Source organism: Hippichthys cyanospilos, chromosome 14, assembly GCF_059441005.1.
Source record: "Hippichthys cyanospilos isolate Australia breed blue-spotted pipefish chromosome 14, RoL_Hcya_1.0, whole genome shotgun sequence".
NCBI classification, from domain to species: domain Eukaryota; kingdom Metazoa; phylum Chordata; class Actinopteri; order Syngnathiformes; family Syngnathidae; genus Hippichthys; species Hippichthys cyanospilos.
Genome location: NC_142382.1, coordinates 12,368,459 through 12,393,922, shown reverse-complemented (window position 1 = coordinate 12,393,922; position 25,464 = coordinate 12,368,459). Strand labels below are relative to the sequence as shown.

General features: G+C 37.0%; 1 protein-coding gene across 2 annotated transcripts; it reads left to right on the top strand.

The window, feature by feature from the left end:
- Window positions 1–673: 673 nt before the first annotated feature.
- On the top strand, window positions 674–24,285 carry ccdc9b (coiled-coil domain containing 9B). 2 transcript variants are annotated; one of them, XM_088433213.1, is made up of 13 exons: window positions 674–825; window positions 2,978–3,085; window positions 3,242–3,346; window positions 3,429–3,593; window positions 4,612–4,770; window positions 13,052–13,218; window positions 15,715–15,764; window positions 15,851–15,892; window positions 17,587–17,683; window positions 19,348–19,381; window positions 19,451–19,985; window positions 20,818–20,900; window positions 21,237–24,285. In XM_088433213.1, the coding sequence occupies exons 1-13, from the start codon at window positions 814–816 to the stop codon at window positions 21,261–21,263; spliced, it is 1,584 nt and encodes a 527-aa protein (XP_088289339.1). In that variant the 5' UTR covers window positions 674–813; the 3' UTR covers window positions 21,264–24,285. The 2 variants fall into 2 exon arrangements, with proteins under 2 accessions (XP_088289339.1, XP_088289340.1); XM_088433214.1 differs by lacking the exon at window positions 674–825 and adding an exon at window positions 895–982.
- Window positions 24,286–25,464: the final 1,179 nt, after the last annotated feature.

Here is a 25,464-nt window from a genome sequence, read left to right as displayed (position 1 = left end):
CTTTTTTAACCCATCATTGGGTTATTTTTAACCTAAGTGGTTTTAGATTGCATGGGAAGAGAAAATGAGAAACAATTCAATGCAGAAATCCCTACATGTCAATAAAACCAAGAGACACATGCATAATAACTAGTAAAGGACAATAAGCTAACCAATTCAAAAGTATTAGTGTAGTTTTAAGAACTTAAGTACTGTAACAAAACCACATGTTTATACAACAGCATAAACCTATGATTACTTTGGCATTGTTTGAATTGTGCATCGAGTTTGTTCCAAAGTTTCACTTCTAAATGCATTTATGATAGGCAGAAGAGCTGCACCAAAATTTGGGTCCTCCATAATGAATAAAAAATGTGTGGAAATTCTTGGGGCCGTCTTCATGTTTACCCCATTAAGTGACACCCATGATTTCAGGTATGTATTCAATAACAAATCTCTGAATTTACTTGACATGCCCTTGAAATATATTATTGAATGTATGAGGACAGACAAGTAATATTTGATTATATTTTGTTCAACTGTCATTGAGTATATTATGCAAAAACTGAAGAGGGGGAGAACAAGTGTTTTTAAGAGGCTGGGAGCATGTGTCGTAGGGCGGGAGGGTTGGAGAAAAGGAAGGGGGGAGAGGGAGGACAAGCGGGTGGGTGCTGTGAAATCTGTTAACAGGGGAGCTCTGTGTGTTTGCTGGCTGCCTTGGCTGCTTGCCCAATTTGGCTCATTGTGATCAAGGCATGATTGTGGACTCCAGGCAGCCCTCGCCGCCGCCTCTGCTGCCTCGCGTCTGGACCCAGCCTCACGATCAGCGCTGACATGGAGAGACCTGTGAGTGCCTTATCTCTATGCACGCTCTCTTCCTCTGCCTGTGCTTGGTGTTGGCTTCTGCTCTGTCGCAGATTCAGCTGCGGCTGCAAGCAAGCGTTTCACTTGTATTTGGCTCTCTCTGTCCTCATGGAGCCCCTGAAGGTGGCAGGACCGCTGGGTATTGAGGACAGTTTTCTATCTACAGGCTCACCTATGTCCCTCGGTCCGGCTGTACAAGCCAGGGCGCCATCGACCCGTGTCCCCGCTATGTCTATGTAGTGGTTTGGTATTGTGTTTACAGTTTTACGTCACCCTGGCAAAGAAGTAACCTTTTAAACACAGAGAGACATGCAGCTGAGTGTGCGGCTGCTGCTGCTGCCGCTTGACATTGACTTTGCTGAGATTCAGAGCTAGCTGTGTGTCTCTCTCCCTTGCGACTATTCTTGGTGGTATGTCCTCATGATCTGTTGTGTTTGGATTCCTTGACAACTAAAAGCGGTGCGATAAAACTTTTCTGCAGCACGCTGCCTCCCAAAGTGCGTTCCAGCTTTTCTTATGCTGGCAAGTTCCAAGAAATCTTTGAAATAGATTTTGATAGCTCAAACAGTTGAGTATTTTCTATTAATCAGAATAGTGGCTTCAAGGGACAAACAGTAAGAATCTTTGCAATGTGATGGTGTGAGCATGTGAGTGTAATATTACACAGAAGCAGTTACCTCAGTGCTGTCATCACTGCTCCACCACTGGAAGACTACTTTATAAACAGGTTTTGGGAGGATTACTTTAAAAATGTACTTCAATTACATGTGAGTTACCTCTGAAAAGATAGAGTTAATAATGCACCTCATGTCCCATAGTATTAAATTAATGCAACTTGAATATAGTGAATAACTTTTGGACTACATAGATACCAAATGACATTTAAGAGAAATAAATTAAATATTAATACAATATAGGCCATATTTATACAGATTTGTCTGGTATTTTCTGTCTTATGAATATTTAATCATATACATATTTCTGGGACGTGGGAGAAAGCTGCAGCACACAAAATTTAAATCCAAAGTTTCGGAGCTGTAAGGGGGACAGGTGACGTGAAGTGTTGTTTTTTGAGCACATGCATTCTGTTTCTCCCCAACCCTCCTTAGATTATAATGCGACCATGTTTTTCCATGGGCTATGTCTAGATTTTCTGATGTCTATGGTATGGTCTGACATGACTTGATGGTAGCTATTCAATGAATTGGGGATTTTCACATCTTAATCACAAGGTTTCTAGTGAAGTTGGAAAAAAATGTTTAGGTTAGCTGTGTTTGATTGCTTTTATCTAATAATCTGTGCCCCATTTCATATTTTAGCTGTGAGTATGCAGTAATTTGATTTGGTGGTGTATTTTTATGAAGAAGGCCCCTTTTCAACTGTGGAGAAGGGGTTCTTTATATGATCTAGCTATGCGATTACCTGGTATGCCAAATTTCTTGTTTTAAGGGAGTTTGTTTAGTGACGGAATATAATGTCTTTATTGTCTCGGTTTTTTTTTGTTTCTTAATTTTCTTTTTCTTAAATAAGTATGGCAACATAATTTACAACAGTATTAACACAGTCACTGCCTTTGATGACTGCAGACCACAATTTTTACTAGGTTGACAGTGAATAAGTTAAATCAATCACTGTGCCAAAATTATAGCAAATATTACTGGGCCTAACACTACATCAGCTGTAGTTGCTGTTCGGTAGTTCTTTCTGAAGTGTATGGCAAAGGAGTCTCTAATTGCCCAAGGATGCATGCCCTGCTTGCCACATTGAGATGTTTGGGATGTCCTGCATATGTGTTCTCCGCATGTAACTGAGCCACATAATGAACGCTCCATCTGTGGCTTCAGGGGCATGTGACTGTGCAATCATAGCAGGCACAAAGATGCACATTTTTTGCTATCTGTGATGTAAGCCTGGGGAAAATAAATAAACAATATATATATATATATATATATATATATATATGTGTATATATATATATATATATATATATATATATATATATATATATATATACTGTATGTATATACACATCTATATATACTGTATTTACACACATGACGGTATGAAAGTATCTATAAAAGCTGATTTAAATTTTGTTATTATTATGGCAACTGAAAACAAAGTGTCTTTCCAGACACCCTGTGACCCAACGCCCAGAAGGGATCATGAGAGAGACTTGGAGCTGGACAAAAAGATTGAGGCTCTCCGAAGAAAAAATGAGGCGCTTATGAAAAGATACAAGGTGAGCACAAGTGCCTGCAGATGATGAGAACTGTGTGTCATTGTGTATTTCACTTGCCATGAGGTATTAAATCTACAAGGCTCTGAATTCTGTTGAAAGTGTTTGTTCTCTTATATGCTTCCTGATTAGTTATCTATTTGGTTGAGTTGCCTTTAGGAGGTCGAGGAGGACAAGAAAAGGGCTGAAGAAGAAGGAATGGCGCTGCAGAGCCGGAAGGGCAAAGCTGATGATCTTACCATCACAGTAAACAAGTCCACTTGTGTGAGTTTTGAAATCATATAAAGTGCAACCCTAGTGAAGGTTTGAAAATATTTTACACCTTGTTATCCATGATGTGGAACAGGCCAGTCGTGTGGTGGTGACCAAATCCCTTAACACTGGCTCACCTGCTGGTAAAGGACAAGAAGAAACAGGAGCCGGCCAAGGTGAGGAAGTTACTCTGAAGGCTGCTGGCAATGTAAGCAGAGTACACAAGAAGCAGCTAATTGTCACCATGGATGGCAAAAAGGTGAGTTATGCATTTTTTTTTTTTTTTTTTTTTTACTCAGTGCAAAGTATAAATATTATTTTATATTCTGGAAAATGCAGTACAATAATTGCATTTGTGCACGTCTCATATTTTTTTTTAACCAATACATCTTTTATTGATCATTAAAATGTACTGCTTTTTTAAAACTTTTATTGCTTTTTTAAAACTTACTATTCATTGATGCCCAGAGGACTACAATAAATATAAAAAAAATTGGGCAAGGCAATAAGACATACTGGAGTATAAGGTGCAGTTTTAATGGGCAGGTCTATTTTTAGAAATTTTCATGTAAGTCTAGGTTATAAGGCACATCAGTGCACTTTCAGGAAAACAAACCAGCACAGCAAATAACATCTCATAAGCAAAATCTCATAAGCACTTAAACAAGAGTTGACCATGAATTTTTCAATATAATCATGCATTATCATGTGTTGTATCAAAAAGTGTTCAAATTAAATTAGCTGCATGTATGAGTGCCAAATACAACAGCATTAATACACAATATTCAAATTTTCTGCTCATGCAAATGTAAATTTTTGCCCTTGACCAGTTACTGAGTTTTTTTTTTTTTAATAGTAATAAGTAGCAGTACATTCCAATGGTGTAAAATCGCAATACATTATTGTATATGGACAGCTCTTACAAATATTTGGCTTCCCTCATATAATGTATGTAATATAGTTAATATTGTAAACAATTGATCAGAAACACTTCTCAGTATCATACAGTCTATGTTCAAACAGAACACCTTGTAGTCACTCAAATACTGTGATTCATTGATTCTAATGTTCAGTTCTCATGTTTGTCATTTACATTAGTTCAATAGAATGGACATTATGACAATGTCTATCAAATTTGACCAGGACACCTGATCATTGTTGAAGTGTTGCTAAAACTGTAGTGTTTGGATCACATTCATTTTTGCAGGCGTACATAATAAAGTTTTGTGACGGTACATCTTGCCAGACCTTATGACAACATTAACACAATTTTCTAGGGTAAGAGAGTGGTGTGTGAGAAGCCTGAGAAGAGCCCCGACCTTACATGTATGTCAGATGTCAAGTGCCCGGCTGATGAGGTACAAGCTGGCAGTGTGGAGGCGGCAAGGATAGGAAAACAACCACGTCACATGACCAAGTTGGACATTATAGCACAGGTTTGTTGCAGACTTGAATGCTTCACTTATGAGGCATTTAAGGCAGCTCAACTCTCATGCCCTGTCTGTGTCCGCTCTCATGCATCACAGAGCTGTTTTACATAGATGCCAGACTGGCCACGCCCCTCCGGCAATGCTGCACAAAGGCTGGCAGACAGGCGGTTTATCAAGGCTGTTACTGGCATGGCAATAGGATAGAGCGGCTATTAATGCAGTATTGCCATCTGAAATGGTGATCTGTAAAGTCTGAATCAATTGTAAATGCACAAAAATAATACATTTCAATGAAACTATATTTATTAGGAGAACACAAAATATTTAAACAATTATCGCGGAGTGGGGTTTTTTTTGTTTGTTTTTGCAATCTGAGATGTGATTGAACTTCTGACTTTAGAAAACACATAATCAAGTCTATCTGTTTCCAACGTCTTACAATATAAATCAGCTAGAAAAGTGGTCAGACAAATTTATTTAATGGAGGCTTTGAGGTCAAACACAACCTACTGAAGGATGCTGAGGTGGGGGCAAAAACTGTCATAAATATTTAGCAAGCTTATTACAATCTTCTGTCACACAAGTTTGAACATATCAAAGTAAATTACTCATAATGTGAGGACATAAAATAACGTTTAATGATGAAGACAAATTGAGTTGTGTCACAGACGTGCCTTTCAAATCTATTTTTTGCATTTTGTTGCAAAAGATAAAATATTAAGGTTCTTCTATAATTATTTTCAAGAATAGTTTTGATACCTAAAATTGTAGAAATGCTACAAATTTCAGCCTCTTGACATTAATTGTCTTATGATTTATCATATATGAAATCAAATTATAATTGTGTTAATATTTACAAACATCTGCTTTTCCAAATATTTGACTTGGGAGACAGACCATATCAGTAATTGAATAATAACAATAATAATAATAATAATACACAGAAGATAAGTGGCTCTAGAAAATGTATGGCTGGATAATAATAATAATAATAATAATAATAATAATAATAATGTTTGTGTAAATAAATTACCTTTATTTTTTTATCCGATTTACTGATTAATCAACAGTTTAATTGATAATCAAAAGTTGACGCCAGCCCTAAAATGAAGTAAACTACATGAAAATGCAGTACATTTTTTCTCATGTTTTTTTTTTTTGTTGAACACACATTGTTCCCTTCCCTCAGGGTCATAAATAACCCATACATTGGGCAAGGAACCCTGAAAAACCCTGAGTTTAGATTTGTTTACAAAAAAGATATTTGTATTGAAATGTATCCAAAAATGCCCTCCTTAAGGTCTTTACTTTCGTTTCTCATAAACCAAAAATTTAAAATTGTAGTCAAAGTCTATGAAAATAGCAGAAAATACTTATCGTTTCTTTGTTTTTATCTGACTAGCTGGCTTGCATATTCCGGTAAAGTCAACAAGTAAGTAGACCCTCAACCTCTGACAACATTTAAAGAGGAAAGTACATATGTTCTCTTTTTCATATTTATGTCATAATAGAAAAATATTCTTCCTCCAACCAAATCAAACGAATAACAATACAATGACTAAATACAGTATAATCAATTGAGAAATCCCTGTCATTTTACATCATTCTCCATAAAATAGGGTGTGGCCTGCCAGCATGCAGTTAAACACATGAATGCACACCATCAGCTGATTTGCACTTCTGTTTTTTTATACAACGTAACAGCTCAAGTGTATTCAACCAGAAACAGGCTGTGCCATCCATCCCAGGCCTCCGCTCCAATTTCATCTAAGGCCTTGTTATTGACCTGTTGACATGTCAGTTGTGGCGTCAGAGGGAAATTGTTTTACTGTGTTCATTGCACTGTATGACATATGCACATGAAGTAGCACCAGGAAAGTAGGGCAAGAGTGTGAAATGCCACACTGTCAAAGCCCCCCAAGTAGGGAGAAACTTTGAGACAGCTGTTCCTTCTCACGTGCACACGCAGACGGCGGTATCAAAATAAGTTGAAGTAATGTGCATTAAATCATTGTGCTGAACATGCTGTTCTTTTTTCGGGACCTGCATTTATCTCCTTCATTGAATCTGCACTTGAATAATAGCCTGCACACCAGTGCACCAGTCATCTGGGACTTCTAGTGATCTGTCTTGCTGTTTCATAACCAGGGCTGTACTTTGTGCGCAACGAAAAAAAGCTGCAGATATAGTACCAGTCAAAACTTTGGAAACACACTCTTATTTTTTTTCCCCAAAATGTCAATACCTCATTCAATGCAAGGGACTTATTTTCACTTTTCAATGCAAGAGTCCAGAAGTTCAATCCCAGATACTTTAGTATCGATTTAATACTTAAGTATCTGGAATTTAATGTTCAGACTCTTAAAAAAATGTCAAAATATGTCCCTAGTATTGAATGAGTTAAAAGAAATATTGACTGTGTTATGTGTTGTAATTTAGATTCTTCAAAGTAGACCCATTTTGCTCAAGTAACAGCTTTGCACATCCTGTGAGCTTTATGACTTGGAAGTTCATTTGTTCAATCCCAAGGATATATGTTTTACATTGTTTTAAGAATCCAGATATTCACTCCCATTTACTTATTTTTTGTGTTTTTTTTTTTCCCCTACCCTAAGCAATTGTTTCAGGTCCCTATAGTAATCACTTTAGTACGTGATTTTGTAAAGTAAGAATTACATTTGTATTTAATTAAGTGATGTAACTGATAACTTTAGCACTTAAGTCATTGAGTGGCTTTTTAGAGCCTATTTTTGCCAAAGGCTTGAAAAAATTGAGAAAACAAAAAATAAAAAAAGGATATACTTGGGATTGAATGGCTGGTCACTTAAAAAAAAAGTTAAAATATGTTTTGGGGATTGACTGAGTTAAAGGGAACTTCAAACCTTCAATTTTTTTTCTTTGTAATAATGTCCTCTTGTCCCCAAAAGTTCAAGCACAGCATTCCAGTTAATATTGTATTTGTGGAAAATTAATTAAGCCGCAAAATTCTCCCATGTTCATCTATGTAAGAGGGGCAGCCATTTTGCCACTTCTTTTCAAGTAAAAGTGACAGTTGCTCAGGGCTCAGTTAAAACTAATCATAGCTCATCTTGTAAGGGTCAAATGACTAAACTCAGATATCAGATGTAATTACCTGAATACCTGAGCTATGACCAACTGTGATGTCATTTTCAGTTGGCAGCAAGTGAAAATATGGCTACCCCCGAGCTGGATAAAAAATGGGTGGATTTCACTGATTCATTCATATTCCACAAATACAATATTTAAAAACAAAAGCTGTTTTTAGACCAGCTGAGCCACATAGAACATACTGTGTGTCATTGTCAAGAAAATTTGGTAGATTACCTCTCCTTCAATCGCTTGAATTTCTTGAAAAACCTAATGTGTTTGGAAGCATTGGAATTTAAAGGTGCTTCCAAACTGTTATTGTATAGAGGAGAAGGAATGTCACTCAAAGCAGTGTTCGCATTGTTTCTCGCTGTTCATGCTTGGAAATAAACAGTGACTGCGAAAGGGGTGTAGCTATCTGGCAGATTGCAATGTCTTGAAGCAGGCGACTGCTGTCTGCTCACACACTGAGAGTGACAATAGAGGAGAGTGCGGGGCAAAAATATGTCTGCTTCCAGCCTCTTAATTCTCCTTCCTTAAGTTGTCTGCTCTCCTCGATCGGGTTGCATTTCTCATCACCCTGAAAAGGCCAATTTGATCTAATTAACATGCGGCTGCTTTCTCGCCTTGAAAAGGCTCATTATGCAAGCAAAAACAGCGGCCTGGAGAGGTGCCAGGAAAGGGGGCAGAGAGGCAGAAGAATTGTGAGACAGAGGACAGATGACAAAGAAAAAAGCAAAGGTAGAAGGGCCTTTTTTTATTCCTGTGGAGTTTATATGAGGATAGCAGAGAGGAAAAATATGGGCGGAACACCACTCACAGAATGCATAATGAGATTTAACATCTAATATTTACACTACATAAGACTACTTTCAGAAATGCTTACTTAGTTTGACTTCTTTCATTTAGTGACTTGTCTGCAAAGAGCTTGGATGACATCATTGCAGCGGGAATTTGTAATCAGGACTCTTGCTTTGGCTCTATCTGTCCACTAGAGAGCAGTGTTGGTCCTCTAATCTAACCCTACTTGATTTGCTTGTGGTCTACGTTCAGCTTTACAGCGGTTTATAAAGCGTGTACTGTATAATGTTAAAGCATTGTGTTGTAAGTGGCACGTGACTTATATAGCACTTTCCCAACTTTCTTAACTTACCTTGCCCTCAAAGCGCTTTATGGTCAACACTGACATCAGTCAAGCATCAGTTAAAGGGACACTGTAAGATTTAGACAGTTTTTTTTTTTCATTACAGGAACACATTTAATGATTATAAAGTTTAAAAACTTGCAAATAAATGTGTTCTACCTTTTTTTTTTTATTATACAGCTGCACGTTATTTTTGTTTCATCGTATTTTATACTATTGAGCTACCAAATCTATGGCTACCTTCAAAGAGTAGCAGTTGTCCATATGTTTTTGCAGGAAAAGCGTTTTCCTTACAATTCAAAATTTACTGGTAATAATTGGAAAAATAAAGACACTGTCTTCTTTTGTTACTCTGTCTAGCCAAAGAGGCGACTGATGATTCTTTGCACATCTATAGATTGAAGCAGAAGCCATTTTCAATTGAATCAAATCCTTTTGAATCAAAAATAATTTGGAAGGAAAATCGATTCTGAATCACTGGAGTCTGAAAAAACTGGAATCATATTGTGGCAGCGAAATATTCCCACCCCTACTAAATCCTGTCTTTGTGGACAGTTCAAGAGCTGTAAACAAGCCAATCGCTGTCAACTATGCAACCTCTTTTGCAAAGTTCCGGCAGCTATTAGAAGCTTGCTGTGTCGTTTACCTCACGCTGGTCCCACATTGTAAAAATCGAATATATGCCGTCGGCAAAGCTCAGCTTGCATTGTGTTCGAGATGACTGCAACATTTAGTTTATGAGGCGATATTTTCTTTGATTCATTACACAGAAGCAGGAAGTAATTCCGGCATGACAAAAACACACATTAGCGAAAACGTGAGAATAATAACGTGAACACGAATGAACGAGAGAAACGAAAGCATCTGATATTCATCTATATCAAAGGTGCACTGTCGAGTTTTAAGAACACCAAAGGATTTGAAGTGTGCCTTATGGTCTAAATAAAATCAAATAGCGGTGTGTCCCACTGGAGGTATAGACTTGTTTCTCATGTTTGTCATGATGGCAGCCCATTGACGAGTAATATTAAGCAGGGTGGTCTGACTTGATAGCAGGAGCAGCAGGCTTGTTGGTACATGCAAGGAGCGACTTCCCTTGCGGTAGACGGTGTCCTTTGGGGTCCAGAACACAAGGAGGAGGAGAGATGGAAAAACAGAGGGATGAGTACATGCCATGTTGGTGTTCCAGGAAGGCAACATGTTTACTTGGCTGCGATTGGTACAAACATGAGTGGGAAAACATCAGCCTCACTCAGCTGTTTTCTCCCTCATATTGTTTTTATTGTTGCAGGAAGATCGGATGTGCAGAGAAGCACATTGATTTTCCTTCCCTCGCAGAATCACATCGTTTTAAAAGTTCTCTAAGTGGCAGTGGTAGTCTTTTTCTGCCTACTTTATATAAATAAAAACAAGCACTTTCTCTCAGAGATAGCTTTTACATGATTTCCCTCAGTAGTCCTGGTTCACTCCAGGGCTTTTGTAACAAGCACGCATCGCTACAATCCTCTTTGATGTGTTAAAAAGCCTCCATCACATATCCTTTTAGTATCACACGCAATCCTTTTGGCTCCCATTACTATAATCAATAAACAGGTTAAGAGCAGAATGTAGGGAGGGGACATAATTGCATTTACTGTATCCTGTGCTTTTCCTGCTTTATTATCTCAGCGTAGTCCATTGTGTGGATCCACTGTGATCAGGGTAGACTAACACAGCTGTTTACTTATTTATTTTTAGTATATTTTCCAACCAAAAGTGAATTAATTGGAATTCATAGGCAACCAATCTCACATTGATACTGCACTGATGTTTAGGAAGGATACACTGAATAGAAATAATAAAATATCATTTTTGCCTCATTTTGAATAATGCTCTACAAGCCATTTGCTGTCACGATGGTGATGAATGAGATGTACTTCTTATTTATGATAGCTCATTTTTAATGGGATTGTTTTCTTCCGCTCCACTTCACAGTTTTGTGTGTATCAGCGTGAGTAACGCTTCAAATCTATTCTAATACTAAGAACCATAAGTGGCAAGAGGCTGCTCTTTAGCTGATGATCCATTAATAATAAATCAGCACTACCATGATTTGAATCTACATTAAAGTACAGTTGAAAATTTTAGGTTAGATGCAATACATTTTATTTCTGGCCTCTAATTCAAATTTAAAATCTCTTATGTACTAAGTGCAGTATGATTAGATGCTTGCATGTGAATGCTAAAAGTTAAATGAAAAAATTGGTGAGGATGTGGATTGCTTTGGACTCATGGGATATTGAGAGATATTGAATGATATGGAATTATGATTTTTCAATTCATATAAAACCCCAATTCCAATGAAACTGGGACATTGTGTAAAATGATAATCAAAACAGAACCAAACGATCTTCAAAAATTCATCTAGATTTAATTGGATACAACACAAAGACTAGAAATTAAATGTTTAAACTGGTAAACTTAAGAATTTTGTTTTTCAAATATTCACATATTCACATGTTGAATTAGATTCTTGCAGCACATTCCAATAAATTTGGGACAGGGGCATGTTCACCGCTGTATAAAAGAAAAGAAATAGAACAGTTAATTGGCGCATCATCCCGAACTGCTGTTAGCCACACTGCTCTGGGTACCAACTAAGTCGCTCAGTCCTCCGCTGCAGTCTTCTCCGTGACTGGACAACAATATTACAGCACACAAACATCCTTACTTTTGCCATCAACGCCCAGATGAGCACTGTAACTTACAAGTAGACGTAACCACTTGCCACGCTTAAGCAAAATAGCTAGCTTATCGCTTTAGAATGTCGAGCACTTCACCCGCGTGTTAGCATTAGCATCTGACTATCTTATCTTACCTTATTTAGCTCAGTTGTGCTACTACACAGCGCAGGTAAAATCCTTCGATCGACCCAAGGAGATTCACAATGAACGGGGTCACTATCTCAAGATTCAAAATTCGAGAGTTTTAATGTCATATGCATAGTAATACGACACAATGAAATTCTTATTCTGTATACTTCCCCAAGCAGACTACCTTCCAAAATCAAGTAAATAATAAAGTAGGCAATAAAACCGTAAAAAACAGTAATATATCAGTAAGGGCAGTAATAATGACTCACTCATAAAGGAATAGGCTCACATTCTGAGCATATTATAGAGTAGATGAAAAAGCTGTATACATATAAGGATGATGTGCAAAATATCATGTTGTGCAAAATGATTTTGCACATTTAGCAGCTTTCCTGCACTGTGCAGGATTTGTAATGTGTGTGCATGTGGCAAAGTGACTGGTGAAGAGGCAGATTAGTGCGTGAGGGATTTGTTCAGAATCCGGGTGGCTTGTGGGTAGAAGCTGTTTGCCAGCCTTGGATGTGGGCCTTTAGTTCATGTGGTATTATAAACAATCAGTCATGCATTTCTCTTTCAATTTACTTTGTTTGCAGCTCAGCAGTTAGCGCAAATATTTTGATGTGCAATCATGACTTCTTCTTCCACTGTCTTCTGTCATGTATATCATTAAATGGATGGTGCCCAGTGCCCAAAAAGTGACACTGCAACATGATTTTATTTTGTTAAATTCTTAGCATTTGACTGCAACCCTTGCAAAGAATTTCTGTTCATTTTATTAAATTAAAGGGAAAATGCTATATTGGAATTAAAAAAAGGGGACCAAACAGGAAATTAGGAAATCTATTTTTCTATTTTGTTTTCAAAAATAAATTTAGAGTTGACCCCCTTTGTTTACGAAGAACTGGCACCAGGCCGGCATGCATAGCAAAATATTTACATATTATTGGCACTTTTAAGATGTTGGTATGATTTTTACCTGTCTGGCCCAATTGAGGATATATTTCCCTCCGTGTGGGCCATTAGTTAAAATGATTTTGACACCTGTGTTTTAGACAATACTCTAATGTCATTTGAACTGAGGTTTGGAAAGTCTAAGGCTCTTGACAGATGTCATGCATTAAATTCACCAGGGACCCTTTTTTAGTATTCGCAAAAGCAATGAAATGTTTTTGTCTGTGCCAAGGAGCTGGAAATCACAGACCTTAACATCCCCACGTCGAAGGAGGAGCAGGAAGAGTATCTGCGGTGGAAAAAAGAACGTGAGAAGATTGACATGGAGAGAGTTGCACGTCACAAGAACGCCAAGGGACAGTGGAGGCGGGCGTGGGACATAGACAAAACAGAGAACATGTAAGACTTCATACCTCTGATGCACACGTCATTATGTTTGTTGCAGTTGTTGCCCATGACATTGGTTTCGGTTCCCAAATCATAATCCTAGTAATGTGTGTGATGTATTGTAGCTACAGTATATCAATTTGGTGATGCGCTTGTGGGCATACAATGGCTTGTCCCTACGGACATATACTATATACTATACATTATGCACAGAGTTGCACTTATATTAAATCTAGAAGTAACTTTTTCACTTTGTTATTATTTGACCTTTTATTCAAAACATTGTTTTTTCTCGCTAGAATGCATTATTTAAAAGGAGTAAATGAAAATGTGCTATGCAACTGATACGGGGAAATAAATCTGTAAAGATTACAGTAGGTGGAATGCATTCTTTTCAGCACAATAGATTATCATAGTACAACATAAACATCCTTCGATTTATTTTCTTTATCGCTTGACCTCACAAGGTTCATGGGCTTGCTTGTGCCTATCCCAGCTGTTTTCAGGCAAACAGAGGCGAACGAGCACGCACAGAAGTATATTAACCTTCTTCATAAACAAGAAGTTGTTGTTAGAAAGTGTTTAATGAGTCAAAAAAGAGGACTAATTAGGTTCATGAAAGCTGTATTTACGGTAATTATGGTATGGCTGTATTTATGGTAAATAGACTTTCACTTATATAGCGCATTTCTACTTTAGGTACTCAAAGCACTTTACATTAACTAGTCCTTTACCTACTGATGACACAGCATCAGGAGCAACTGTGGGTTCAGTGTCTTGCTCAAGGACACATGGTCTTGATGGTCGGGGGATCGAACCCACGGACTTTCAGCTGGGAGATGACCACTCTACCACCGAGGCATAACTTTGAGTGATAGCTTTACCCCCCACACGCACAAACCGTACTTATGAACATTTTAGGAAAATTATTTAGTTACTCATGAGATCTCGAAGATTCACATAGGTCACATATTTAGTTTTCAAAATGACACAATTTTTTCAAACTGTAACTGTTTCCATATGAGTTTTTTTTATTTGTCAAAGCGTTCACGCTGTTATTTATTTATTTTTTTTCCTTTTTATTTTCTGAAATGACGGAAATCTTGGCGACGGAAATCTTAAATTCCTGATTTGAAAGTGTTGGCTAGGATTTGGCATTTGTGGGCCATTGCTGCTAAATTAATGAAAAAAGGGTACAATTGATTATTAAATGTAGAGTTAAAAAAAAAAAAAAAAAAAAAGCTAATACCATAATTTTTAGATGACAATCCACACTGGATTATAAACTGCACCAACACAAGTTTCACAGAAAATTAATTTTTGTCACGTATAATCCGCACCGGTCTATAAATCCCAGGTTGTAACATTAGATATTTATGCAGAAAGATGGTACAGAACTTTTATTCAAACTACCTGGTTACAGCAGGCCTTGCCATGTCTTCATCACTCACTGTACATACCTGCATGTTTGGAAATAAAAGCAGCACCAACATATCTTCAACATAATACAGACACACTCAGATTGTTAGAATACTGCGCCAACACAACAATAACACACCTGATTGCATTGATTGGTGAGTAAAATAGCTGTTCAAACTCAAAGTTAATACATGGATAGCATCTTCTTCTGTCTGTCTATGTTTACCGGGAGCTTGACCCTTGGTTGTTGTAAGAAAAAAAAAAAAACCCTGCAGATAAGGCACACTGGACTGTAATGTAAGGGTTCAAAGTGGGAACAACGGTTGCGGCTTATGCTGTGCAATTTAAGGTATATGTTTGAAATGTTTTGTATTGTGTCTTTATTGGTAGTTGTGATTTTTAAATTAAGTTGCACACCTGTTTTTAAACTCAAGCAAGCCGAGATCATGCAATTTAATAGCACAGAGGGTGTGGAAGGCAACAATTGCTTTCAAACAAGACACTTGGTACTCGTATTAGAGTAAATGAATGTGGCGTTTAGGGAAGCATCAAAATGTAAAGAGACAAGGGAGGAGAGGCTATTTTAAGACAGAGGATGAGGGATGAAATGCCTTGCCTTATTTGGTGAGGCTTAAACAAGGACCACCGGGACGAATGGAGCACATGTGTGTCTGATTCACCAATTGTTGGGTGGCATTTAGTGAGCTGTGCATTTTCATTTCATAAATACTTGTTGCATAATAAACATGCAACAGTTGTCTACTAAATTAAAGAGCTTGATTGCTCAATGAGTTAAGTATGATGAATATTTTAAATGGAGAATTTTTGAATATCTCATTCACTTGATGGTTATAGATGTCAAAGGTTTTTTACTGGACTGACAGTCTATTATTCCCCTTGTCACGAATGGACGCTAGCATATATCGAGGAATAAAAATGCAATAACTGACATTCTGTCACATGGCGGGAAAAAATTGAACTCATTCATTTATAGACGTCAAAGATCCTATTGTGCTGGGCAGTTAATGAGTTAATCATAATAGCTTGTCCCTTTTAAACTGATAACCCAAATTGAACTTTTGCCTGTAGGTTTTTAGACAAGTCCCTACCTAACAGAGATTGGGTGCCTCCAAATAGAGGTGAGATTGTCTCAAACTGATTATGTTCTATGACTATGGTTTTTGTAACTTTCACCCACTTTTTTTTTTTTTTTTTTTGTTACTAGGAGGACGAAGCGCCAGAAGAGGACAGCATAGGTCTGGCGCAAGTAAGTAAAACTGTTTGGCGTATATTCAACAATGTATTTTTTTTTTAGTATCAAGATATAAAGAAAGAAGCAAAGAAGAAAAAAAATGATTAAACAACATACAGGCACAAACCACTCAAATGAGTTTACTGTAACTGTTAGATATGCCGTAGGAAAAATTACATACATTTGGTGTTAATTGAAATGAACACATTGTGGGGATATCCATTTGAAAGAAGAACGGCTCTTGGGGGAAATTATGGCACCAATTTAAAATAGTTTCATTCATATGAGGGCCATCAAATATTTAATATATTAAAATATTGAATCGTGGGGCTCAGGAGGTTCTTGAATTTTTATAAACGCAGCACCCGGCAGGAGGTGGCGTCGTTATAAATAAATGCTCAACTTAGTCCAAGCAAGTAGTAGCACTGAATTATGCATTATAACTTGTTCTTGAACAACCGGCTAAAGCTGCTTAAGGATTGTTAAAGAGGGAACAGCCATTTAGCACTCTTTTATTCTTAAATTGCATCTCTTTAGTGGCACGGTCGTTGAATATTTACAGTAGTCTGAGACCCTTGCAGTCCTGAAGTTTGCAGTTTGAATCTCGGCTGCGAATTTTCTGTGTGGATTTCAAATTTTCTCCCCATGCGTGTGTGTGTTTTCTCACATTCTCAAATGTTCATCCATCCATCCATCCAGCTAGAGGACAGCGATTTGTAAAAATTCAAATTAGGGAGAGGAGCGTTCCTATCACTGCATTGTGCCATATTAAATATTTATGAAGTGTCAGGTGTTATGTAGAAAGGGTATTAAGGGTATTAAGGGTGAAATGATTTGGCCAACCTGAGAAAAGGGCATAAAATCAATAGATAAATATATAGATTAAAAATATGCCATGGCTCTTTGTCCATAGCTGCAAATGCAATTGTGAATAGTTCTGGGTCACTTGCAACAATAATGAGGAAAAGGGTGACTGAAAATAGAGAAATATAACTTATTGTGCTGTCAAAAGATTAATTAACTAGGATCTGTAATTAATTGATGTAATGAATCACTTTCTACTCCCAATTAAACATTTATTTTAACTTAGATTCATCGTGTAATTGTGGCAGATCAAACAATTAAAATATATAACAATTAAAAAAAAAACAATATATATAACAATTAAAAAGCGGCTACAGCAGATAAAGTTTGAAACTTTTACCTCCTATTATATTTGAGTCCCAAGTAATGGGTGCAATGTTTTGTTTTGACCATCAGTAGGAATGGAGCTTTTGTCTTTTCTCACTCACAAAATAATTGAGAAAGTAAGAATCATTGAGAAAATTCCGTCTGGGTTTTTCTTTAAGTTAGATTTACAAATTTTCAGATCAACAACCTCCACATGCTTTATCATTTTCATGTATTCCTTCTGCACCTAAATTTGTCCTCCCAACCACAAAAAAAGCCTATCAGGTTGTGCCAAATACAATGACAGTCAAACATTGTCCAATTCAGGGTATGATTGACTTTAGTTTTGCAGTACAAAGAAAAAATTGAAGAAAACCCACCCCAGATTGAATCAGTAAAGAGACAGCATAAAGATAGAAATTAAAAATGAGATTAACATGATGAAAACCATAATGCTTTAAATATGACAGGAGTTAATAGATCACAATTCTTGTACGTCGGGAATTAACTCGCTGATAGTGGCTTCCAATTTGTCCTAGGTCATGAGAAGCGATGCAAAGACAAGTCGACTAAAAACGTCCAAGTTAAGAGCAGCAACGCAAAAGGCAAAGATCGCCTGACTGGGAGGGCCAGGAGGTCAGTATAACGACTTTGACATCTTGTTTTATAGCCTGCTTGCACACAAACAACACCCCGATGAATATGTTCAACCGTTGGGATACGGAATGTCTCACATCACATGGGAAGACTGGTTTTTCCACACTAAAACATAAATTCCCAAGGATGTTATGATTGTTGAACTGGAAGTAGTAACAGCTGATTTAATATCCCAGAAGGCTTCATTCAGATTTTGCTACATTTGTTGTTACTGTTGCTTTGCACTTTTGTGATGCATTCCTGCATTTTGGTCAATAATGGAGACTTTGACATCATCATTATTAAATATAGGCATCACTCACATGCTGTATTATTAAAACACGCATTATTAATTTACCTAATTGCAAAAGGGAATGTCCTCCCTCACATTAAGAAAAAGATATATTGCTTTGTATCTTTTCACAGAGCAGCACAAAATTATAAGCTAAACCATTTACTGTACAACAAAATTAAGTACATCCATAAGAGAAAATTGTGCCCAAAGCAGCAATACTGGCAGCACTCATTTGTCTATTTTCCAAAAACAAGATGAGCATGTGCAGTCTACTTCTTTGGTAACCAGTAACTGAATCTTAATTCAGTTATGTTTTGAACTTCCCACGGTGGCCTGGTTTTGAATAAATTAAAAAAAAAAACGTGTTCTTTTTTTTAATCCGTTTCATCAACTAATTGACAAAAATAATCGATGGATCAATCAAGCCCAATTTTTAGTTTTGGCTGGTGATGCTGCCATTGACTATTTTTGGTATTCGGATAGCCTTAAAAAAAAGTCAAATATTTTGTATTCAGATAAAAGTAAAAAATGCATTTTTTTTTGTTTGTTTGGTGAAAAACAACGATAAATACAGAAGACCAAATAATTGGTGTCCCTTTTAGGTGTAAATGACCAACATATGATTTATTTTGCTTAAATTTTAACTACTTAAACACTGCTGCACAAATATTTGGCAACAACTTGTTTGGGGAAAATTGGCCCAATTTGTTTTGAGGAAGTGTGCAATTCGAAATATTTATTTTGTAAACTATGGCTGAAAAGTAATATGTATATTTGTTAAATTGAATATATTAGTGAATAATAAGACCACTTATGTTTAGCCTGTTTTGTTTCCGCAAACATTCGCAATGGGGGTGCTTCCCATTAGGGGTACCCGACTCCAAAAGAACCCCATACCTAACATTTATTTTAAAGTTGGCCTTTTCGTTGCATTTCCGGCATTTTACTGCAGAGGAGATAGATTGGTTTGACATTTTTTTACGTGTACACTAATCTTGCGTAAGAAAAAATGTCTGAAGCATTTTTTGTAACAAGGTTCTTGAATTAACTGCATTAGTTTGAGGAGACAGGACATTTGCAGTTATAGTTGTACAATCCCTTTTTTACAATGCAGCAAAGGGTCATTTCTTAAGTGTCCCCATGACAAAAAAAAATCTCTTTTGTGAGGTGCTGTAAAAATTGTTACATCTCAGTCTTGACTGTAAGGTGCCAAATAAACAAGTGAGCCCAAAACATCACTCAGGGGGGACCTAAATGGCTTCTGACTGCTGCCAGCAGCTAAATAGAACCATAACATACAGCACATCCCGCAAAAATAACATGACTGCTTCTTTTGAATACTTCGAACTAAATGATGGCCTTTTTTTAGATGGCAAGATCAAGAAGAAGGAGAAAACCTACAGGTGAGGTCAACACATTTAATGATTTGGGAACTATCACTGAAGACATGTTACGTCATGCCTGGTTCACAGACTTCAGATACACCACTGGAGGAATTCCTGGAGGAACTTGAAGCACTTACAGATCATGAGGCGGAAGAACAAAGAGATCAGGACTCAAAAACAAAGCTGTCGCTCAGTCCGGATGTTTTAGAAACGTGTGAGGAAGTGAGGGGATCCAAAGGTTCCTCAGCTCCCTTGAGAGCAGACGTCTCACCCCCTCGGGCTTCAGAGAAGAAAGTGCGATTCTCGCAGGAACTCATCCAGGGGGCTCACTCAAAACAAATCACTGGCTCTCAGGATTCTGCCAACTCTGAATCAAGTCCAACATGTTTCTTAAAAGCTTCCTCACAGAAAAAGATCTGGCGTAAAGTGCCCCAGCGGCATCTGGAAAGTGCCAAGGATGAAGAAAGACATTGCCAGCAGCAGGCTTGTGAAAGTGAAGGTACTAAAAAAGACATCAGTGCCCCCCCAGCGCCCTCCTGCCCCCCTGTTGATAAAGCCCACGCTTCCCCACTGGAAAGCTCTGTCCCGCTTGTGGAGCACAACAAGTGTAACACAAACACAGGTGGGTTATCAGACACGGCATTAGGTACACCTGAAAATCTGTTGGCATGCAAAAACCTTGAACAGCATCTGATATAGTATCTGATTGACTCACAAAAAGTTGTATTTTGAAGGATTATAATATATGCACTGTTTAGATTGAGGCAGGCAGAGAAGCATTAATACGTACTAAAGCATGCCAATGTGTAGAAAACATTTTTGACTGGAAAACCTGTTTGAACATTTTCAAGTATGTTTGAAATTTGAAGGTTTGTTCGAATGTACTTGTCAATCAGTTAGCATGTAAAAGCATGCAAAAATTGGAGCTATATAGGATGTCAAAATTTCAAACAGCGTGTTGTAAAAATTTTAATTGTAAAAAATACATTTATAACTGAAATGCAGAGGTAAAAATGGAAGAATTTTCATGGTGATTAGGTTGTTTTACTTTTTCATCCCTGATTTTTTTTCATCCCTGATTCAACTGCAACCAAAAACCTTAAAATATATTCTTTGTTGATTTATTTTATGAAATTGTGCTTTTTTTAACAAGAACTTGCGGTTTTTGCCCCGTGTCCACGTATAAATTGCTTCAAAATTGGAGCATATATAGCATATCAAAATTTGTAAAAATTACATTTATAACTGAAATGTAAAAAGTGTAAAAAGGTGTAAAAAGTAGGGATTTAAATGGCAATTAAAAAAAGAAAACCTGTGATGTATGCACTGTATAAGGCGCAGTGGATTATAAGGTGAACTGTCAGCTTTATAGTGGGGAAAATACAGTAGCAAGTCCTCCTTGTCAGTTTCACTCAGCTGAAAGTGCAACATTTACCCCTGTTTTTATTTGACAGAGGAAGTTATCGAACCGCGTGTCTGTGTCTTGAGTCTGGAATCGGGGGAGTCACACCCGGAACACTTTAGCTGCAGTGACAAGGTGAGTGTGAGGCAGAAACGGAGGGCCGAGGGGAATCGATAGGTGTATAACTTGACTGATGAAAAGTGCAAATGGATGATGATGTTAAATGGATAGAGTCAGAGGGAGAGAGACGGCCAGCGTGTGAACGGCAGCTGTGTGATATCCAATTTCACTTTATGTATATTCACCACCCCCGGGGCCAGTTGAACTGCAGCAGAAATAGTCTGTTGCCTGCACTTCATCTTATCCCCTACTGGAATAAGATCTCCTTCATAAAGTTTGCACAGTGAGATGTATTTATTACCTATGTGATGAATGGGAAAGTAATTGCAGTTTTTTTCTCTTTGTTTGCAGGCAAGAGAACATGGGAAGATTGTTTAACGTTTTCAGATGCAAATACTGAAAGACATGAATATGAATGCTCTATGGACAAGCTTTGCAGTGTGTGGCATCTGTTTGATGCAACATCATGGGCTTTTACGGTATTGCTGCATCAAGCACTTTATGAGTACAAAAGCATGCGTGGCGACACATCATTTTCCGTGTGTTAGTGTGCATTACCACTTGAATGTTTACATTTGTTCTTGTATGCAGGCTGTAAAGGTAAAATAGTGTAACATGAATGAGGTTGGCCTAGAAAAGAAACATTTAATGTAGTCTATTTGCTTTGTGCCTGATTCTGGCCTTGGGCTAGTTTCAATAATGGGGGAAAAAAAATCTGTATTGTTGACAAAAAATAGTTAGAATCTGCTGTTTTCCAACCAAACAGTGTGAGGACCTACTATGTGAGCACTTGCTTCCAGCATCAGTCGATGGCCTTATATAACTCAACTGTTTGTAGGCATTTATTATTAACTGAGCACAGACTTTACTTTTTGAGCAATAGGGTTGATTTATAAACTTAACTATTCACATGTATATGTATGCTTTTGATATGGACACTATTAAGAGAGGGCATTTCACAAGTACTGCTAAGATGCACTCTTAAAATGATCGCCTCTTACTGTACATTTGCACATACTGCAAGGCTTATGCATTTCACTCTGTGTGTTTACCTGACGCATTGAAATCTTACCACATCTCAAATAGTAAATATACAGTAACAGTCAAGTTAGGTAACACTCATTAATTCAGTATCGTTTCATGATTTCAAAACTTCCCGAATTGTAGATTCTAGGGTTGCAACCTGCTTAGTATTCATTATTACCTGCCTCGGTTCTGTGCATACAGTTAGACGACACATACGTGAGTTAATTTGCAGTATCTGCACCCCAAACCAGGTGGCAGTAATGCGCCTAAGTCAGTTTGCCCCAAGCATGAAACAAATCAAAATTGTGTCACTGCCACATCAGAAGGGGAAACAGAAAATCGAAGACCCGCAACCGGTGGGATTTACATGAATCATTCTGTCTGTCAGGTTCTGTAGGCTGGGAGGAAACAGTAAACAAAAGTGGAGCTGCTGAGACAGGCTATTGCTAGGCTAAGCTCAATGTTTACCATTAAAACTCCGCTTCCGTTATTTTCAAGTTTTTCATTGAGAAAAAAAAAAAACTAAATAACTTATCTACCTCATTGTCATTGTCAGCTTTGACTGGCATGGAACGTTAGTTGCATCAACATTTTTTACAAACCACATTAACAGAGCTGTGAGTTTAGAGAAATTCACTTCCTGAATAATTTTTCCAGTCTGTCACGTGTCACAGGCTGGGGAGTTAATGTAAAGAAAAAAGGAGCTGCTAAGACTTGTATTTGCTAAGCTAAATTAAGCAATGTTTTGGGGTTTTTTTTTTAACCCTGGTGCTGAATTTTGAGAATTTCTGGGTCATTTTCTTCCACATCATTCTCACAGTATTTTAGGCAAGGATTGGCACAAGGATTGGTAGTGTGATAATTAAGTGGTCACGCCATGTTGAAATTTCAGCTCCCTCGTGTCTTCTTTCAATGCTTTCCGTGGATGTCAAATGCCTGTGATGTAAAGCTCAACGGATTGGAGAAAATACTGCATAAGAGTTGATGAAAAACTTGAAAATAGAAGCTGGAATACCTTTAACGTTCTAAACGACTCAATGTTGAACAACTGTTACTTGCACTAATATCTATAAAAATAAATGAATAGAAATTGAGATCCCTCTTATACCCATTGGACTGAACCTTAACTCATGTCAATTGTTACAGCCCTAGTAGATTAATACTTAAGTCATTAATAATAATAAGAATAATTGGTGTACTTAAGGTAAACAAAATGTTTTAATCAAAAGTATAATGGTTTATCATTTATATTCTTCAAAGTTGGCACCTTTACCAGATCGCATCTTAGCACAGCTTCTCAGTCGGCATTATAATGTGAATGATGTTTTATGACCTGAAATGACCTTCAATTCAATAATTAATCGCTCAAATTTCTTACTATTTATCAAATTTTAAAGTGTTCCCAAACTTTGACTGAAACTGTATGTGTTGAAGGAAAACATATTAGGGTAAAAAAAAAAAAAAAACCTACAGTCACTTTCTGGCTACATGTAATATTTGTATGCGCTTGATAAGTAATGAAACTTTGCACATTTGTACATTTGACAACAGGGGCATGAAATGTATTGGTCATGCCTTCAAAGCTAAGAATTTTGCAATTAGGATTTTTTTTCTTTTATGCCATTTAAACTGACAGTGTGTGGCTCAACGGCTGTCCAACGGTTGATTTGTCCACTGAGGCCTTTCAGCTCATCTGGGAGTGAATCACATGAGATGTGAAAATGAATCAAACAAGTCCAAGAGGATTTGTCAGTCATTAAAAAAGAGAGATTCAACCGCAGCTGCCCTTTCGCGCTGTTTTCTTCCTCCATTTTGGAGCGAAGAACAAGTCAAACATCCTGACAATGTTGTTGTGCCTTGTTTTCGGCTTTGTCAAATATAATTGACAGTAGTTTATTTATTGACCCAGACGTCCTTTTGTATGCCACATGGCTTCATGGAAGTGTGTTTTTTGAATGTGTTCCCACTCAACTGAGTCAAAATCATGATACATAGCTTCATCTTTTGTACAAATCGAATATGATCTTGGCAGAATTCTGTAGTATCGTAAAAATGTTACGTAACCACAAGTACAGTGGTTAACTGGCATGCTGCAGGCTTCTTACAGCTTCAGTTGTGGTTACATAAAAAAAAAAAAAAAAAATCATCTGATTTTAAGCAGAACTGTATGAGGAGGAGCACATTTAAGGCTTTTGCTGTCATAGTGAAGCAAAAATCTAAAGTCTTGTTCTAATTTGATAGAAGAGAGTGTAGTTGACCTTATTTTTATCCTCTTTGGGAGTTTAGAAGTTTAAACTATTTATTTTTAGCAGTTTTGTATTTAGACTTCATAACGCCTCAAATGGCACATTAAAAAGATGGTTGTGGCTCCGCAGCTGTGTCCTTCATGTTTTCTCGTGTTATTCCAATGTGCATGCATATGTGGGACATAAATGAAGAGCGTTTATATGTACTGCAGGCCCTAATTATGGCCAATTGTGCTCGGTGCAATATCACAATAGATGAATGTCTGCTGAGTATTTAGTATTCCAGAAAAATATAAGGCTAATGATCAGACATTTGCAGATCCATCAGATTGGCAGCTGCCGCTACTTGTCATGGCAATTAAGTCAAATTAAAATATGGTATATGGACAGTAAACAGATATTATTTTCTTCTGTTGATACAGATTATTAGTAGTCAAAGAGGCAGATAACCAGTATGTGAATATTGAATATATATACAAACCAATAATTCCCTGAAGTCATACAGGTTTAAATTGATTTATTTTCGGCCAAAAGAAAAACAAACAAACAAAAGAAGACACACACACACACACACACACACACACACACACACACAGTGTTTTTCAGTTGCACAGGATTTGCACATACAGTACAAACCCCCTCTAGTTAAGTGTATTTTTATTGTTTAAACATTCCCTAAATTCTCAATTAATACTCCTTTAAAAAAGAGTATTTGCAAAAAAATGTTTACTTTCCGTTTAAGTCATAGACATTATATTGAAATATTTATGGAATTAATTGGTGAACCAAAATATGACCAACAAAACCAGTGTATTTATTTGATAAAATTAAATAAAATACAAAAAAGATTCTTCAAAGTAGGCACCTTTAATCCACATAACAGTTTTGCACATCTTTTATGAGTCAGCTCTATGACATGGATGATACTTTATGACCTTGACTGACTTTCACTTTACAGGTGTACATTTTGATTAAATATAATAATAACTAATAGTAATAATAATGTAAAATCAAATAAATAAAAAGTAATAGAATTTCTTGTCTCAGTGTCTTAAAGGGACACTGTGTAAGATTTAGACCGTTTTCCCTTAAAAAGGAATAAATTAAATGATTATAAATTTCAAAAAGTTGAAAATAAATGTGTTCTTAATGACCAATGGTATATTTTAAATATAAATGTAGGTCTAGTTATCATTAATGATATTACATGGGGGATGGCACTCCCCCGGAGGCTGCCATGTCTGTTATAACTACGGACAATGGTAAATGCAGCACCTGCAATACCTCCTGCTGTCTGTGATGAAAAA